Raw genomic sequence first — 12469 nt, 5'->3', positions numbered from 1 at the left:
CTCTTGTTGACTTAACAAATTGACACTCTTGTTTCTGGTGTCAGTAATCACCCTAGGCTCTTGTCATGAGTTGCCAAGGCTATGGAAGCCTTTTGAGGTGACCAACTCCGATCTTATTTAGACAAGGTCATAGTCAAAGTGGAAGTTCTCTCCTCCCTTCCTCACTCAGAGATCTTTCATTTAGGGGTGTGTGTGTGTGTGTGTGTGTGTGTATATATTTTTTTTTTTTTGCCAGAGTGTCTTGGCTTTCCATGCCTGAGAAACTCTCATGGGCTTTTTAGTCAGATCCGAATGCCTTAAGGGCTGATTCTGAGGCCAGCGTGGTTCAGGACATCTGCCATTCTATGGGTCTGCTGTGTATTCCGCTTCCCATGTTGGATAATTCTCTCCTTTTTAATTCTATCAGTTAGAATTAGCAAACACTAGTCTTGTTTATCTGATCCATTTGACTCTTAATCGTACCATTATGATCAATTGTGAACAGAAATTTATCACTTGGACTAGTGAGATGGCATTGGTACATGCAACCTTGATGGGATTGAATTGGAGTCCCCAGGCATGTATCTAACTCTACCGTTTAGGGCAAGTCCGATTGAGCATGTGCCAAACTGTACATCTCCTCCCTCTCTTATTCTCTCTCTTATATTTAACAGGGATCACTTTTCAGTTAAATTTAAACACCTATGAATAATTGCGTGTTAATTACAGAGTTCAACCAATAGTATTAAGTAGAACAAAAAAATACTAAATGGGATAAAGTTGTTCATTAACAGTCAGGACAAGGGCTCATCAAGTCATTGCTTCTCATAGTGTCCATTTCACTTCAAATTTTTAACAATGATAAATATGCCAAAGGACAATTTTTAAAAAAATATTGTTTCCAGAATGTACTACCATTGATTTAATACAGTGAAAATATGTCTAAAGAGAAAGTTCATAAATGACTATGCACATTTTAAACATATTTTTATCTGTAAAGAATACCCCAAATATTCTGGAAGGTTGTCCTCCACGTGAAATTAACTTCTTACCTCTTCCTACTGCATGTACAACCGATGGGCCAAATCCTCGGATCTGGAATCCAAGCCCATCAGCTGAATCTGGGATTTTCACTGTCCTAAAATCAATTCAAAAATGAGGTAAAATTAATTTTAAATGCCCAAACTGGTTAAAAGCCTACTCCCTACACCTTTGCTTATTCTTTCAATAAATCCATATTGGGGATCTACCATATGAAAGACACTGGGTTAGAAATGCTTGGAAACAAACAGCATTTTTTACCCTCACACAGGTACATAGTAGACATGCAATTCACTTTCTAAAGTGAATACAGACTTACGGAGTATATCCTGAAAAGCTCTGAAGCTAGACTAACCTAGCTATGAATCATCAATTCTGTACTTAGTTATTAGATAAACTCCTGAACTTCTCTGACACAGTTTCAAAGAAAGATAACGTCATTAAGGAGCTAGTGCTGTACATAGTCGGGGAAGCCACCACCTGAAGCACCAGCATCCCATATGGGTGCTGGTTCGAGTCCCGGCTGCTCCACTTTCGATCCAGCTCTTTGCTGTTGTCTGGGAAAGCAGTGAACGATGGCCCAAGTGCTTGGGCCCCTGCACCCACGTGGGAGACCCCGAGAGAGCTCCTGGCTCCTGGTTTTGGATTGGTGCAGCTCCAGCCTTTGTGGCCATCTGAGGAGTCAAGCAGCAGATGGAAGACCTCTTTCTGCCTTCCTCTGTAACTCTGCCTTTCAAATAAATAACTAAATAAAGTCATTAAAACCTATTCTGCATCATAAGGATTAAAAGAGATACAATTGGGAAACTACTCTGTGCTAGGCTATTAAGTATTTAACAGAACAGCAGCTTCTTTCCTTAGTTTGCTATTATAAAGAGAATATGAGTACCCCGTGAAAACTTTTTATAAAAGTTCATATAAAAAAGAGACACAGAATTGATACTTTTCTACCTGTTGAGAACTTCATTAAAGAACTAATTATAAAGCGCTGATCTGTCAAACACTACTTCAAAATAATTTAAGAATATGATTAACATTCCTTTTTATGTAGTGAGATTTTAAAAGACTACATCAAAAGGTAAACTTGAAAAGAAATTTTTCCAGTGAATCCATATGAAGGGATGGTGACTGTGAGTCAACTGTGACAGCAAACCAGTGAAGGATGTTCAATTTGTCACTAATAAATGAGATACGCCACAGAAGGAAGCCAGAAATCAGATAGCAACAATGAAAAGCAGAGAACACAAGATAAGATGGAGCATCATAACAATGAAAATGAGTATAATAAATTGCAGTGGAGAGCAAATACAAATGAACACAATGCAATAAAATTGTGATGGATAGCACTTGATGCCCGAGGAACAAGTGGTTTCCAAAAGATGAATTAATCAAGAAATAAATGTTGGCACCACTGCAAGGACACTTTAGACAGAGGTCTAAAGATAGGAACAGCAGAACCTATCTGCCACTTGTAAAGTAGCTGCTGGAGGCAGTTTGTGCAAGACTGTTTGCATAGAACACTAGAGAAAGCTATGGACTGCATTTAGGCCAGAAGGCAATGGCACACACTGCAACCTCAAGAACGACCCAGGCAGGGGTTCTGAGATAGAAATGCTAACTGGGAAGGTGGTCACAGAATCAATTTACCCTTCAGCCTCCCATCAGTACTGTATGGTGTACCGGCTGAATCATTTCCTTTGAATAGCACATAGTTATGAGTGCCTGTCAAAGTGAATTTTAATTTCACTGAAAATAAAAGATAAATCAGTAAAAAATAGGAATAAATACATATTCTGGTGAGGGTGGCCCCAAAACAGAGGCAGCTCATGCTTTTATTTTTGAATGAGCATTTACTTTTGCTAAAATAACAGAGCTTTCAGGCCATGGATATGGTTGCTCTTGGACTAGCAGCAATTCACAGTGGCCTCTCAATTCTTTCTGAACAAACTGCATTTTTTTCCTTTACAAAATTGTATAAAACACCATGAGACCTATTTGGTTAAAATATTGGGACCCCTTAATAAATGAACACTGTAAAACTTGTTTCTTTTGTGGGAACACTAGACTGCCTATTAAAAGATTGACATTTACACAAGAGGAATGTTTTATTTCTTTCAGTAAATAAGTGCCCTAAATCATCTACTTAAAGCATTTGAAAAACTCCGGTGTGTTATCAAATCCAAAATACACCTAGAATCCAAAGAAAATTCTGTTGTATTTATCCTTTTTTTTTTTTACCATTTTCCCTTCAAAACACATTTCTATTTAAATTATAAAAGGCTATTGTAAGAAAATATGAGAGAGGTTTTATAGGGCCCATATATTAGGATAATGGTGTAATGGAAGGATTATAAATTTCAAGCAACTTAAAAAGACAAAATGAGTTTGCCATCTTCAAAGATGTCTTCAAATGAATGCAAATATGCTCTTGATGTAATAAAAAAGCAATGAAAAAATAAATGATAAAACACATGAAAGAATCACATCACTAGATATGTGGGCTGAACACTAAGGTGTTTTTTTTTTTTTTTTTTTTTTAAGATTTATTTATTTGAATGGCAGAGCTACAGAGAAACAAGAGAAACAGAGAGGGAGCTCTTCCATCTGTTGGTTCAGTCCTCAAATGGCCACAACGGTTAGTCTGGGCCAGGCCAAAGCTAGGAGCTTCTTCTAGGTCTCCCTCGTGGGTACAGGGCCCCAAGTACTTGGGTCACCCTCTGCTGCTTTCCCAGGTGCATGAGCAGGGAGCTAGATGAGAAGTGGAGCAGCCAGGACTTGAACTGGCACCCACATGGGATGCTAGCAATGCAGGCTGAGGTTTTAACCTGCTGCAGCACAGTGCTGGCTCCGTACCTAAGTTCTTTACAAACCTAGATTTATTTAGCGTTCTTGGGAGCGCCACAGCATAGGTACTCTTATTCTCATTTTACGGATGAGGACATTAAAGTTACACACTTAGCAAGTGGTAAGGCATGAACCTGACATCTAGGGTTCTAGATAACTCCAACACACACTGAGGGAAGTGTCAGTAGACAAAGGTTCCTACTATGCTCACCCAGCATCTCACTCTAAGACTGAGGATTTGCCTCTGGCTATTTAGTTTTGAAGTTGATGGCCTCCAAGTTTTCCAGCTGTTGAAATTTCTAGGGTCAGAAGGGCAATATTTGTAGAGTTAAATCAGGGAATCACAGGGCCAGTCTTTTATCTTTATTAATGATTGCTGTGAAATAGGACTTTGTCCTTTCCAGTCTGCTTCCTTTGCAATGCCCCCAGAGTGGCAGCAGGTAGGCAACTAGGATCTCCTATCCTGGGCAGCTTTGGGAAAAAGGAAGCAGCAGTGATACTTAATTAGCTTTAGAGGGAAGATATTATTGTGGTTCTTTGCTGCCCTCTAGCCCAGTTTTTCTAAATTAGTAACTTCAGTGAGGCACTCCTTCAGACCACCTGGTAAGTCGTTAGCAGAAACTAAGGCAATTGTCTTAATGACTTAATACTGCCACAGAAACAGGTTTGCTAGGAACAACCTAGTAAATCATGTTACACTGTACTGCGACCCAAGCAGAGAGCAGTGTTCCCTGCTATTCCTGAATATGTAATAAAACATAATATTACATATATGTAAGGGATACTATATGTACTTACCAGTATTTCCATGAGTAACTAAAATAAATAACCTTTTCATTTTTGAAGTGATAACCTTCATTTTTCATAAAATTAATGAAATTGGTTATTGCTATCAAGAACTGATATAAGTAGATTTTTAAAACATAATTTTCATACAATCATAGTGCATTAAGACATTGTGCTATGCACTTTATTATCTCAATCAATTAGATAAACTCATGGTGTATATCTGATTAAAGAATAATATACTGTAGATGGAAATGATTTGCAAAGGAACATCCAGTGTCTTTCAAGTGTACCCATAATATGATTTTTTTTTTGATAGGCAGAGTTAGACAGTGAGAGAGAAAGAGAGAAAGGTCTTCCTTTTTCTGTTGGTTCACCCCCCAAATGGCTGCTACGGCCGGCGCACTGCGCTGATCCAAAGACAGGGGCCAGGTGCTTCCTCCTGGTCTCCCATGCAGGTGCAGGGCCCAACCACTTGGGCCATCCTCCACTGCCTTCCGGGGCCACAGCAGAGAGCTGAACTGGAAAAGGAGCAACTGGGACAGAACCGGCGCCCCAACTGGGACTAGAACCCGGGGTGCCGGCACCACAGGCGGAGGATTAGCCAAGTGAGACGCAGTGCCAGCCAACCCATAATATGATTTTAATACATACACAAAAAGAAACATCACAAAGCAGCATATAGAACATGGCCCAACTCTATAAGTGCATAATTGTGTATGTTTATCAATACTTAGAAAAATTAACTCTACATTTCAAAAATTTATTGAAAATATATTGAAATCTATATTTCAAAAATGTAACAATTGCTATTTGTGGATGATATTATTATACAAGAAATGACTTCCTTTGGAATTATTCAATTTTTCTAAATTGTCTTTAATATATATGAATATTTTTCTAAGGATAGGTAGAAACTAGAAGGCAGGATACTTCAAAAGTTCATGGGAAATTCATATTATGAGAAATTATGCAGGGACTTCAAAGTTTTTTGCACCATAATAAACACATCTTTTCAATTTTATATGAAAGTTTTGAAGTACTCTTGCAGATACACAGAAATATAGACAGATAGATGACAGACTTTTTTAAAGGAATTGACATATTATTAAGTACAAATAAGCATGGAATATTTCAGTATTGATCCCACATGTTACAACCAATCAATTAGTTGAATCTAATCAACTAATACTTCTTAAAATTCTTTTAGCATACACATTCTTACATGAAGTTCTTTTTTTAATAAAGATTTTATTTCATTTATTTGAAAAGCAGAGTTACAGAAGGAGAGGAGAGAAGAGAGAATGAGAGAGTGAGTGAGAGAGATATCTTCTATCTGCTGGTTCACTCTCCAAATGGCCACAATGGCCAGGGCTGGGCCAAGTTGAAGCCAGGAGCTTGGAACTCCATCCTGGTATCCCACAGGGTGGCAGGGGCACAGGCACTTGGGCCATCTTCCGCTGCCTTCCCAGGTGCATTAGCAGGGAGCTGGATGGAGCAGTGGATCAGCAGGGACTCAAACTGCCACTCATCTAGAATGCCAGCATAGGCAACAGCTTAAGCTGCTGTACCACAACTCCGGCCCTGAACATGCAGCTCTTTATTCTCAAGTGTTCTGCTAACTTTTCCAGCTAGTAGTTACACTCACCTAATCCACAGCAGGAACATTTAGGCAATCAGAGAATAGCATTATTTCTGCTGAAAGTATCTAATTCAAGTAGCAATTTTTCACATCATCTAAAGACCAGTATTAGTGACATTGATGAGGTTTAAATGTTCTAAGAAATTACATGCTTAATAATAGACTTTTAGTTAAATTTTCCATTTTATGCAGTTATACATAATTGTTTTTCAAAATCCAAGATTAATCATACAACTTACTCCCTTGGTTTTGTGCTCACAAGAACTCTTAGAGGTTTTCTGCTATTTAAGCATGATTTCAGGAAGCAATCCACTTCATTGAAAGGTCTCATAAAAACTAGGTCACCATTAATGGCAAAGATCTTTTTCCCAACTTCCATGCCAGCCATCTAAGAGAGATATTGCAAAAAAAAATTTAAATTATATTAAAGCAAGAACTCTACTTTTTCAGAAAATTTGAATCCAAAAATGTTCAGGGCTTACATATTTTGACATTTTAACACACCTGTAATGTTTTTATACAAACCCACAAAGCAGAACTGTGGATGACATAACACAGTCATCATTATCTTTGACCTCGTTTTAAATTTGATCACACAGCTTTATTGAAATTTTTCCCACTTCCTTTCTTGCCATAACACAGTATTCCTCCTGTGACCATTTTTTTTGTTTTATTTCATAGTTCTTTTTCTTACTTAATCCTTTTAACTAAATTGAGACTAGTTTAATTTTTTAAATTATTTATTTAAGAGAGAGAGAGAAAGAGAGAAAAAAACAAAGACACAAATTGTCCTTCCCTGCTTCACTCACAAAATGGCCACAACATCTAGGACTGGACCAGGCTGAAGACAACAGTGAGCCTAGAACCCAAACCAGACCTTGCATGTGGCTGATCAGGAACCCTGAATCTGAGCCATCAGTTGTTGCCCACTAGCAGGAAACCAGAATGGGAAGTGGAACTGGGACTCAAACCCAAGCACTTGCTATATGGAGTAGGCGTCCTGATACTGTTGCACCAAATGATCACACCCTGCTTAATGTTTTAACTATGTTTCCCATTTATATCCAATTAACTCAGAGTTTCAACCTCTGTATACAGAGATTTATGACATGCAAATATGCATCTGTAGCCCAACATTAGCATTAATCTATCTGGTAGAGAGCAGAGGAGTGACCTGACATCTAGGCAGAGAGCCACAACAAGAATAGGGCTATCCAGGTGCAAAATGCTGAGAAGAGGAAAAGGAAGACATTATCCTTGCATGCCAACCACGACATTCTTGCTAACCAGCTCTCCTGCCCATAAACTACTACTGTATTGGTTGTCAGCTAAGTAATGAAGACCAGGGATGGGGCCTTTCATCAGCAGCCTAGCCAACAAAGCTGTGCTCTGAGAATATCCTCTGAAATGGCCAAGAGAAACATTTCCTTCTCATAGAAAATTACTAAAAACAGTCATTTGTTGGCCAGGTTCATGTACAGTATGAGTTTTTGTTTGAAATTAGTGTGGTATCCAAAAAGATTTGTCTTGCATTTGTGTCTAAAAGACAGAGACCTTAGGCATGCACAGATAGCAGGATGGGTGACAGTTTGCTGCTAACTTCAAAATAAATTCAAGTTAAAAACTAGATTTCATTAGTTCTCACATTCCCTAAGACAGATCTGAATATGGAGAAACTGGCTTGAATGCTAAGCAGCTTACAAGCCAGGTAGCTTGTAAGGTGACAAGACTTCCAAACCTGAGGGAACTACAAAAAGTTCACGGAAAATGCAATTAAAAGATAATTTGCATTTTGGTGCAAAGAATTTTAAAAGCCATGCAGTCTGTTTCAATGCATGCTTTTACCACAAACTTTTTAAAGACACTTCATACTTGGGATATATCATGGGAAGGTAGACTTCATTAAGACATGATTTTTTTTCTTTTTGGTTCACTGCTGTATTCCCAGAGGTTAGAACATTGCCTAGCACATAACAGGCATTAAATAAATATGTGTAACGAGTGATCAAGAGATCTCTTTGTTTACAAGGTGGGTAAAGTGAAAGAATGTCAATCAGTATTAATTTAATCAGAAAATGAGTTGAAGCATGTGTTTTACTGTCAAAGGTGACAGTGAAATGGAAGACGTAGCCCTAGAACGAACAAAATAACTATCTCACACACATAGTATAGTCCAACACTATGCAGGTCCCGCAAGTTTCCAGATTGGAAAGACCCAGGGATATAGAATGAGTTATTTAGCCTCCTGGGAAGTAAAGAAGTTCCAAGCTATATGTCTCTATAAAAATAGTACCCTCTCTCACCTTTATTGCCTTCAATTATCCCTGAGTGCCTACTCTTGAGCTAGGCTACCATCCATCTTGCTTCTAAGAGTAAGATAATTCATAGAAAATATCTCTAGTAAATATACTTGAGAGACTGATTTCTATTGGTTTAGAACTTTTATATTAATTTAAAAGAAAATTTATCATTTACATTACCTCAGCATTAGATCCCCTTTCTACTAACTTTATTATTGGAACTTTATTTTTGTCTTCTAACCCAAAGCCATAGCTGCCTTCATTAGATTTGATCTGAAATGCAAAAATAAAAATGTTACTGATAAAGCAAATTTTTAAGCAATACAAATCAATGATGTAAGACACAGCACCATCAAAATTGTTTATTTAATCTCCTGGTAATGTCCAATCAAGAAGAATATTTATATTCATAAACTTACCAATAATGACTTAGCTATGACATTTTCCACAACCTTTAAGTCATGCTTCATAAGTCGGTGTTTCATATTTGATCCTTCCATTTCTTCATCCGCAAAAAAGCGGAAAAGTAGGGGCTCATCTTTGAATTCACTTTTTTCAAGGACTACAGAAACAAATTGTTTCAATTAACCCAAAACTCAAATTCATTTTCCATAGCAGTAGATATCTGGTAAATAACCTCAACTTTATATTCCTAGGACAAATCACAGTCACAAACATCCCTAGGATTTTTTTTTCTATTTCTTTCTATAATTCCAAAGCAATGATCCTTTAAGTTTAGGTTACAAAAAGAATTTCGCATTTTTAAACTTAGTGTGTTTTCAATTCTAATGATTTTATACTTAACCAAGTCTGTCACTTTTCAGATTAAAATCAAAATAAATAAAATATTAAAATGAATCCAAAAAAGGCCAGTGTTGTGGTACAGTAAGTTAGGCCACTTTACTGACTACTCTATTTCAGATTTAGTTCCCTGCTAATCCACCTGGGAAGGCAGCAGAGGTTGCCTCAAGTACTTAGGTTCCTGCCACCCATGTAGGAGACCAGAATGTAGTTCCTGGCTCCTGGATTTGGCCTGGCACAGCTCTGACTATTGTGGGTATTTGGGGAATGAAGCATCAGATAGATCTCTCTCTGGGTCTCTCTGTCTCTCTCTCTATTGCTCTTTCAAATGAATAAATAAATGTTAAAAAAAATAGAAACATATGGTGTTTTTTTATTTGAAAGAGTTAGTGAGAGAGAGACAGACAGACAGGTCTTCCTTCCGTTGATTCACCCCCCAAATGGCTGCTACTGCCGGAGCTACACTGATCCGAAGCCAGGAGCCAGGTGCTTCCTCCAGGTTTCCCATGCGGGTACAGGGGCCCAAGCACTCAGGCCATCCTCCACTACCCTCCCGGGCGACAGCAAAGAGCTGGACTGGAAGAGGAGCAACTGGGACCAGAACCCGGCACCCATACAGGATGCCGGCGCCGCAGGCGGAGGACTAACCAAGTGAGCCGCGGTGCCCACCCGTGTATGGTGTTTTCAACTTGTAATTAACACTTTCAGCATGTCTTTAATATTCTGAACAATCATGGGAAAATTTGAATGAGTGAAGTGCTGTCCTTTTATGTGTGAGTAATTCTCATTGTGGTCACTTTTGTTCTAACACTTTAAACTGGAAATATGTCTTCTGGATGAAATGTGATTTTAGTTTCCACAAACTCTTAGTTCTTTGTTTAAAAAAAAAAAAAACTTGAATAATTGTATTTCTCCAAAAGTGATTTCTTTCCCCAATAATCCAAATGCTAATATTTCCCTTCAAAACCCCTAGATATCCCTGGAAGGCACTGATCATGTCTGGTTTATGTTTTGTTGGCTTTCTTTTAAAATAAGACTGTCGCTCCCCCTCTTCGTGGAGGAACGACACTAAACCCTGCCTAGGCTTCATATCCGAGTCACGGCACCATTATGTCGCTCCCCCTCTCCGTGGAGGAGCAACACTGAACCCTGCGCTGTTCTTTCGTCTGCTCGGCCCTCCCCGGGTTTGCTGCTGGTTCTTCCCGGGTTGGCTACTATCCCTTCCACCTCCGTGGAAGGGCAGTTCCCCCTGGCCGCATTCCCCACTTCCGCAGGGGAGCGGCACACCGCCGGCCGGCTCTCTGGGGGCTGCACGGGTTCCCTTAGATGTTCCCCATAGATGTTCCTGGTGCATGCCGTCTCTCTCCTCCTTTATAGTCCTTCTCTGCCAATCCCAACTCGGCTGCCCACACGCCGAGTACGCTGCTCTCCAATCAGGAGCAAGTCCTACAGTTAATTGGTTGAACTGGAGGCAGCTGTGCGGAAGCTGTTTACTTCTCTCCCAGCGCCATATTGTGGGAGAGCAGATGCATAGAATAAGTCCTAATTCGAGTAACTTAGTCTAGTCCGGATTGCTCCCCACAGATCCCCCTTTCTTTTTATTTTTTGGCGTTGATACGCGCCTGTCTTCGGTGTCCCGCAGCACACACTCTGCTGTACTTGCTAGAGTTGCCACAGGCTCTTACAAGTCCTATCAATCAGGAAAACCGAATCCGGGTCCTCTCTTCGCCATTGTGAGGAGGTTTTTAGGCGCTGATGCGTGCCTGTGTTCGGTGCCCTGCAGCGCATGCTCTGCTCTGCTAGAACTGCCTGCAGGTGTTTACAAAACCTATCAGGCAAACCGAATCCAAGCCTTCTCATTGCCGTATTGTGGGGGAGACTTATTAGTGTTGGTTTGTGCCTATCTTCGGTGACCTGCAGCTCATACTCTGGTCGAGCTTTGCTGGCGCTTACCGCCTTAAATCAGGCAGACCGAATCCAAGCCTCCTAATTGTTGCATGTTGAGGGGAGGCCTTATTTTTCTCTATTTCTCTATCTCCGGGCATTCCTACCTCTCCCATTTCACTTCTATCTTCCAGCATTCCCATTTCTCTTTTACTTCACTTCCAAACTTCTGTTTCTCTTATCCCCGCAGCTTCCCGGCACCTCGCCGCTTCAGCCCGCGCGCCTCTCTCATCTGCGCAGCTTCCCGGCTTTGCGCGGCTCGGCTTCGCGCGCTCCGCGGTCTCCACGCTTAACCCTTTCGCGTCTGAACCACGGCCTACGCCAGCCCCGTTCCCTTATCTATTCACGCCCCGTGCTCTCTCTGCACGCGGCGGCTTCCGCGAGTAACACAGCGTAGCTTGCGTCTCCACCACTAGCATTCAATCTAAGTTCCCCGGGCTAGCCTGGCGAATTCAACCCAGCGTACGTCTCCGCCCCACGGTTTGGCTTCCCGTCCTTTGCTCCCCGGGCTAATCAGACGGATCCCAACCTGGCTTACGTCTCAGCTTCTAGTTTCAACTTTTCGCCCCCTATTCCCGGGCTAACTTGAGAACCCCAAAGTGGCTTTCGTTTCCGCCTCGGCCTGCCCCCCGCGGCTTCAATTTCCCTAACATTTTTCTCTACCCGGTATGTTTCCCCAAGCTTTCTTCCAACGATACTCCTCCCTCATTTCTCCTGGCCTCTCCCCACAGTCCGCGTCCGAGTCTGTTTGTTCTAGCTTTCACTTTCGCTTTCGACCTTAGAGATTTCTCCCAGCTTCCCCCCGTAGTCCGAATCCGAGTCTATGCCTAGGCTTTCAATAGCTTCTTCCGGCTCCTTTTTCGTCCGGCTTTTCCCTAGGCTGTTTCGAGTCTATGCCTAGGCTTTCAATAGCTTCTTCCGGCTCCTTTTTCGTCCGGCTTTTCCCTAGGCTGTTTGCTAGTTTCTCTCTCCGGTATTTTCCCATTTCTTCCCGTTTCTTCCCTCCTAAGTTTGCTATCCGTCCTAGGTTTCCTATCCGAGCTAGGTTTCCTATCCGAGTCATTTCTTCCCTCCTAGGTTTCCTATCCGAGTCATTTCTTCCCTCCTAGGTTTCCTATCCGAGTCATTTCTT

At 40.7% G+C, this 12469-nt stretch overlaps 1 protein-coding gene across 2 annotated transcripts in view; it reads right to left on the bottom strand.

Annotated features, from left to right (window-relative positions):
• The window catches only part of PREX2 (phosphatidylinositol-3,4,5-trisphosphate dependent Rac exchange factor 2), a 334883-nt gene that overhangs the window by 174438 nt on the left and 147976 nt on the right, over nucleotides 1–12469 (bottom strand). For both annotated transcript variants that reach the window (XM_002710460.6, XM_089336348.1), the window contains exons 16-19: nucleotides 9012–9154; nucleotides 8773–8865; nucleotides 6532–6680; nucleotides 1032–1117 (exon numbers count right to left, since the gene is read on the bottom strand). In XM_002710460.6, coding sequence (XP_002710506.2) covers nucleotides 1032–1117; nucleotides 6532–6680; nucleotides 8773–8865; nucleotides 9012–9154 — 471 coding nt within the window. The remainder of the gene's footprint in view (nucleotides 1–1031; nucleotides 1118–6531; nucleotides 6681–8772; nucleotides 8866–9011; nucleotides 9155–12469) is intronic.

The sequence above is a fragment of the Oryctolagus cuniculus genome, chromosome 6 (assembly GCF_051225735.1).
Source record: "Oryctolagus cuniculus isolate XC-2025 breed Fujian yellow rabbit chromosome 6, ASM5122573v1, whole genome shotgun sequence".
NCBI lineage: Eukaryota > Metazoa > Chordata > Mammalia > Lagomorpha > Leporidae > Oryctolagus > Oryctolagus cuniculus.
Note: the sequence above shows the minus strand (reverse complement) of the source record. Positions and strands in the feature narration are given on the sequence as shown.